General features: G+C 27.8%; 1 protein-coding gene across 1 annotated transcript in view; it reads left to right on the forward strand.

Moving 5' to 3' along the window:
- Positions 1-2,445: 2,445 nt before the first annotated feature.
- Positions 2,446-7,124, forward strand: part of LOC107476362 (cytokinin riboside 5'-monophosphate phosphoribohydrolase LOG7) — a 5,711-nt gene continuing 1,032 nt past the window's right edge. Inside the window, exons 1-6 of the mRNA XM_016096157.3 lie at positions 2,446-2,639; positions 3,542-3,639; positions 5,028-5,058; positions 5,327-5,426; positions 5,871-5,941; positions 6,917-7,060. Of these exons, the coding sequence (XP_015951643.1) occupies positions 2,532-2,639; positions 3,542-3,639; positions 5,028-5,058; positions 5,327-5,426; positions 5,871-5,941; positions 6,917-7,060 (552 nt within the window). The 5' untranslated portion in view covers positions 2,446-2,531. The remainder of the gene's footprint in view (positions 2,640-3,541; positions 3,640-5,027; positions 5,059-5,326; positions 5,427-5,870; positions 5,942-6,916; positions 7,061-7,124) is intronic.

Consider the following 7,124-nt stretch of genomic DNA (forward strand, 5'->3'; position numbering starts at 1 on the left):
TCAAAATTAATTAAACTCTCTCTAGTGTATTCAAAATGTCTGATTTACAGGTACGATAATATGAAGTGGTGATCCAGATAGATTGGAACCCATATATGACGGTCTGCATAGAGATCTGCATAATACACCCAAATACAGACTATAAATACACCCGATGCTGCAGATTTTAACCCAACACTACCTGAAAGCCACTTGTTGTCCACAAGATCAAAATTAATTAAACTCTCTCTAGTGTATTCAAAATGTCTGATTTACAAGTACTATAATATGAAGTGGTGATCTAGATAGATTGGAACCCATATATGTCGGTCTGCATAGAGATCTGCATAATACACCCAAACACAGACTATAAATACACCTGATAAAAAATTAAATTTACACCTCTGCTGCAGATTTTAACCCAACACTACCCGAAAGCCACTTGTTGTCCACAAGACCAAAATTAATTAAACTCTCTCTGGTGTATTCAAAATGTCTGATTTACAGGTACTATAACATGAAGTGGTGATCCAGATAGATTGGAACCCATATATGACGGTCTGCATAGAGATCTGCATAATACACCCAAACACAGACTATAAATACACCCGATAAAAAATTAAATTTACACCCCTGCTGCAGATTTTAACCCAACACTACCTGAAAGCCACTTGTTGTCCACAAGACCAAAGTTTAGCAGAAAATCATTCCAATTCCTATCAAATGAGTCTTTGCTATGAGAGTTTCATTTTCCCTCTCTGCTACATGTAATCAATTGATTCTTAATCTCGTTTTCCTTTCTATTTGTGCTCCGAACTCTTGTAGAAAAACCTGCAACCTTGGTATAGTTCCTGTAAAATTTTTCAGCTTCTTTAAGGGTGGTAAAGGTCATTCCAACCTTCGGAACAAACTGGTCATCAACAACAGAGAGGTTGCAGAATACACCATGTCAAAAACTATAAATACACCATGTCAAAACGAAGCTGGAGTTACAGAGAGAAAAACTAACGTCAATGACGAAGAACAAACAAATGAGAAAGGAGAGGAAAAGAACGATCGAAAAACCAGGGGAAGACGTGCGAGAAGAAGATCGATGAAATTTGAAAAGAAAGAAAACAAAGAAGGAAACAAATCTTTTAAATTTGGTAGTTATACAAACGCGGGATCTTTGTATAGCGCGTGTAAGTGACGTAGGAGTTGCAGCGCGTTTTAGTGGATTAGGCGTTAATGAACTTGTAATAGTTACAAGCCCTAATCGCTTGTATACTAAGCTTTTCTCTTTTAATATATACTTTTATTTGGTAGAGAAAAGTTCTGTTTAAATAACTCTCAGATCCTGATTCGAGTATCTTGATCCTGATAAGAAAAAATTAAATTAAAAACTCCGATTCGAGTAAAATATCTATGTTCATACTTCATACACGGTTTTGTTAAGTTGTTATTTAATCAATAATTTAACTTTTCATTTTGTGCTGCAGGAGCTATTTTAATTTTTAGTAACTATTTTAGGTCAAAAGAATAAATGATATAACCTTTTAAACTAAAATAAAAAGATATAAATAAATAAAATCTTATATTTAATCTAGGCTTCTATAATAATTCATTTTAACATTTTTATATATAACCAACAATTATATTTGAATTTAAAATTAACACGAGTAGTCACCAAAGAAAAAAATTAACACAAGAGTTTTAGCTATTAATAGAGGATCTGTAAATTTGATTTTTATAAAAGAATTACATATTAATTATGTTTTGTATGACTGATTTGCTCATAAAAAGTCTATTTAAAAATATATACACCCAGATCAGGATCATATCCTACGAATCAAGATAAAATTAGATAGTAAATTTTTAAGATTTTTAACATTTAAAAATTATAAATATAAAGAGCAAAACTCTTTTAGATATCTTTTTTAATTCTAATTTTTATGTATACAAAAAGTTAATTATTAAATTAGTTATCTGTCGGATAATAAAAAATTTGGTGAAAATTCAGTCGAACTAAGAATCGTGAGAAATGGCTTTTAACTATTAACTTCACGTGAAGTTAACTGCACCTGAGTTTTCACAAAAATATATACGAAACAAGAATCTATATAGAATAATTTCGAAAATTTATATTTAAGATTGTAAAATCTAAATCTTCAATAAAAAAAATTTCAAATCAAATTACCCTTATTGTTATTGTTAGATAATTAATGAAAATCGTTGCGTCTATTTCGCTTTTGCACCTTCGGTCAAAAGGAATATAAAACTTTAAAACGAATCCGTTTCCATAATTTCGGAGCAAATAAATAAATAAGCCCAAAGCCAAATGGTTTTTATTTTTTTTAGAAAATAAAAAATGTAATTGGTTAAGAGGCTTGTGATGTGGGGTATAAGCTTTTAAGAGGGGACATGCTTATATATATATAAACACATACATAAGCATCAAATTAGTCACACCTTGTTCTCTCTTTCACACACATACAAAACAAAAAGCTTCCTTCAAATTGATTCATTCATTCATACCCTTTTTGTGGTTGTTTTTATTAGGCTTCTCACAAAAAATGGAAGAAACCAAATCAAGGTTCAAGAGGATTTGTGTGTATTGTGGAAGCAGTTCCGGAAACAAAGCTAGTTACCAGGAAGCTGCTGTTCAACTTGGAAAAGAGCTGGTAATTATTAATAATAATAAATTAATAAATAAATAATGTTTTCATAGTTTTAATTTAACTTTGCTTCTTCTTCTATCTTCTTCTTATTGTTTTTCTTTATTTGTTCTTTTTGTTATGTGATATCAAATTTTTTCTAAACCTTTATAGTATATGGCAACTAAGTCATATATTCAACTGGATTTTTATCTTTTTTTGATCTCTTATTTTTAAAGATTTTCTTGTTACTCTTGTGAGAAAATCTTTCTCCATTTTTCAACCTTTTATTTTTTGAATCTTTTTAATTTTTATATTTTGGATTTAGTTACCAATACCATACATGCTCTTGTTTCTTATTCTGAAGTTAGTGGGTGATTGTTGCTTCTTCCACTTTCTTTTCTTTTATTATTATTATTATTATTATTATTATTATTATTATTATTATTATTATCTTGCATGATCCATATTATATTCTTTATAATATTTTTTTAATTTTTCCATGTAAATAACAAAAATAAAAATATTCTGTGTATTCATCTTATTGCACATTTTTTTAATTATTGAATAAATAGAAAGAATAGATTGCATGAATAATAATTATAAGAAAGAAAATAAATGGAAACTATGAAACCAAATTCGTACTTTCTGCATTTCTCTAGTTACTAGGAGGCCAAACGTGCAATCTTGGTATCATTACACTCCAACAATTTTACATGACCAAGAAAAAAAAAGGAAATTATTTGTTTTATTTCTATTTCATTTGCTATTTACATGGTTGGAATGATTTTATTGCCTATCACCAATCTCTCCACTAAAATGAATATAATAAAAACATGTGATATTGGTTTTTTTTTCCGTTATCATGATGAGGTTTTAGTGACACGCGTCTATTTTTTTTATTTAATATTTAATTTTTTATTGTGAAGGTTGAGAAAAGGATTGATCTTGTGTATGGAGGTGGGAGTGTGGGGTTGATGGGGCTTGTTTCTCAGGCTGTTCATGATGGTGGCCGCCATGTCCTAGGGTTTGTTCTCTTCCCCTCTCTCTCAACATTTCATCTTCAATTTTCAATCCATATAAATTTAATTTAGGTGGTTATTCTCACAAGCTAATATTGTAAATCTTTAAATTTTTTGTCATGTTTAGCTGAATAATTTTATATGGTGAAAATGATATGGTGAAAATTCAGGTGCCGTAGTTTGAGATTCAGTTATCAATTTCACGTGAATTTGATTGAACTTGAGTTTTCAATATTATATATATAATTGATTAAATTATTATTTAATAGTACACATTTATCACAATAATTTCATATATATATCTATATACTATTTTGATAATTACAATATATTATGCTAACACATAATGTAAATAGAAACTTAAAAAATATTTTGCATGAGGTGATAACAAACCCTAGCTTATGGTATAAATAAATAAGAAATGATGTATTTTTTTAGGATAAGCTAACACTTTTTTTAGATTTTATTTACCAATAACTTTTTTTTTTTATTTTTTGCTATTATCTATGTATATGTATGTGTGTGTGCTGATAGACAAAGTTAATCATTTTGGTGATTACTAGAAAAGAGTGTTGTATTCCTTCTATGTTACCTTGTGACCCATGCGTGTTTTCTTGTTTCCTATAAGACATCATTGGATCAAATGCTTGCAACGTGGGACAATTCTTCAATATTTTTTCTTTTAAGAAATTTTTTTCCCAATTTTGAAAAAAAAAAAAGAAATGTAAATTACATTATGATAATTTGCGGTTTGTTTGGCTTTCTATTCATTACTTGTATTAGATTAATTATTTTTGGACAGCTAAACACATAGTTCTTAATTAATCGTTCCTAAACATATGTAGGTCTTAATTTATTTATTGATTAAAATAAGTAATAGTGTGTGACCTTTAATTTTTTATTGATGGTTTAGAAACTTGATTGGATAAAGGTGAATCCCTTTTAGTCCTTATTTCTAAGGTAGAAGGTTCTTTGGCGTAGGAATTGGAGCCACCGTTTTGTTTCCTTTTTGTTTTCACTACGTACCCTACTTTGAAGACATGCTTATATTTTTTTATTCATCCATGTTTATGTTTTGTTTCATCATTATTGTTGGTCACTTGGTCTAAAGAAGTTGTTCCTTTTATCAATAATTCTAAATATTGCAAAAGGTCGTATGCATAGTCGTATAATTACATCTGATTTTATGATTATTTACATGCGATTAATATAAAATAGTTAGTTTTACTGAGATGATATTATGTAATTAAATACACGTATAAAATTATTTTATATTGGCAATAAATAAAAATTAAATTTTTTAATTAATAATTTATCTTTTAATTAATATATATATTATATATTTATTCTTCTTTTGAGTGAAGGCTTAACGTTGTTAATTTCTTTGTAACAGGGTTATCCCCAAAAGTCTCATGCCAAGAGAGGTAACTAAAATTAATTAATCTCGGTTCTAATTATTTTTTTAATTTGTTGCATTATGTCCTTTTACGTATAATCGATGACATGATCATCTTAGTTCAATTTAGTTGATTTTAAATTTCCAAAAAAAAAAACACCATTATCTTTTGAATAAGTGTTTCCCTAACATAAAATACCTCATCAATGATGACTAATAAGCTTATTGATACAAGGTTAATTCATATGTAAATTAAATTAGTTGATTAATTAATTTGAATGCTGGAAATAATGTAGATAACTGGTGATCCAATTGGTGAAGTGAGAGCAGTATCTGATATGCACCAAAGGAAAGCTGAGATGGCTCGTCAAGCTGATGCCTTCATTGCCCTACCTGGTATTTGAACATAATTATTATGGTATTCTGTATCGATATATATATTGTCAAAAATATCAAAAATATGATATCATCCATCATATTTTAAAAATATGAAAATAATTAGACTATATACTCACATAGTTTTTTAAATTAATTTCTCGTTGTCCTTAAAAAGTTATTACACTAAAGTTTCTAGATTTTATAAAAATAAAATATATAAGTCTTTTCATCTTATTTTTTGAGAAAGTATTTTTCTAAGTAAAATCAACGAGTCTTATTAAAATAGTAATTTATACATCTTACTTTTATAAAAATTTAAAAATTTTAATATATATAATAATTTTTTTTACGGATTAATTTGAATATATACTCTAATAGTTATGTTCAAGACACCCTTCTTAGGTTTTGTTATTAGTTATTTTTTTTAAAACGAATAATGTTTTGTTATTTTCAAACATTTAGGTGGTTATGGAACACTTGAGGAATTGCTGGAAATTATTACATGGGCTCAGCTTGGTATCCATAGCAAACCGGTAATAATATATGAAACTACATCATCTATTTATTTATTTCTTTTTAAATGTGAATGGATAAATCAAGTAATCAAGTTATATTAGGTCATTGATGACATGTTATTTTCTTTCTTATTTATGCTATTTTATTCTGTTTTCTCTCTTCTAATATTATTGTAGATAAGGGGAGATACTAATGACGTTAGTTATGTACTTGGTTGACCAAAATTAGTGTCATAATACAACTTTAACTAACATAATATTATAGATTATGTAACCATGAAAGATATACATGCCTGAAAGGTGGGAATGGAATATATGATATTTTAATTACAAAACTATATGTATGCAACACTTTTTAATTTAATAATATGGTGATCTCTCTATAATGGAATACACCTATAAACATAGAACTTGTTTTTTTTGGAAAAAAATTATCAAGTCAAAATGTATTTGTTAATGTTTCCTTCATCAACTTTGCCTCCACATGTTGCATGATATGCAATATTCAATGTCATTATTTCATTGTCTCCATAATTTTCTTATATATATTAATTATAAGGTTGTTCCAAGACTAATTTTCTTATATATTATAATGTTGTCATGTTACTAAGATACGCGTCTTAGTTAATTTTCTAATTGTGTCTTGTTAACCTTAATACGGTTTAATGTTTGATCATGTTAGGACAATAATAATAACACGATTCGATGATAGGGTATCATCATATTTAAATTAAATTTGAAAGATTCACATGAGAAGATAGTCTAGGATTTTGTTATAGTTAATCGTTGTCACGTTACATTATTTGATGGTTCTCCGTTTGAATTGGAGAAAGACATGCCACTATTTTGATAAATATGTATAATTAATATTAATTAACACAAAAACAAATGAAGTTGTTGGTCAAATGGAAGACTGGTGAATATATATTTAGAATAAAATTATATAATTTTGAATGATAGTAATTTAATTAAATTATTAATGTGGTGGTGTAGGTGGGGCTGTTGAATGTGGATGGGTTTTACAATTCATTGTTAAGTTTCATAGACAAAGCCGTTGATGAAGGCTTTATTTCTCCAAAGGCACGTCGCATAATTGTGTCAGCTCCCACAGCCAAACAATTGGTCACAGAACTTGAGGTACTCATCCTTTAATTTCACTTTTCAAATTAATAATCATAATCATCTTCAAGTTTTTGTGCTC

Source organism: Arachis duranensis, chromosome 2, assembly GCF_000817695.3.
Source record: "Arachis duranensis cultivar V14167 chromosome 2, aradu.V14167.gnm2.J7QH, whole genome shotgun sequence".
In the NCBI taxonomy this organism is placed as follows: Eukaryota; Viridiplantae; Streptophyta; class Magnoliopsida; order Fabales; family Fabaceae; genus Arachis; species Arachis duranensis.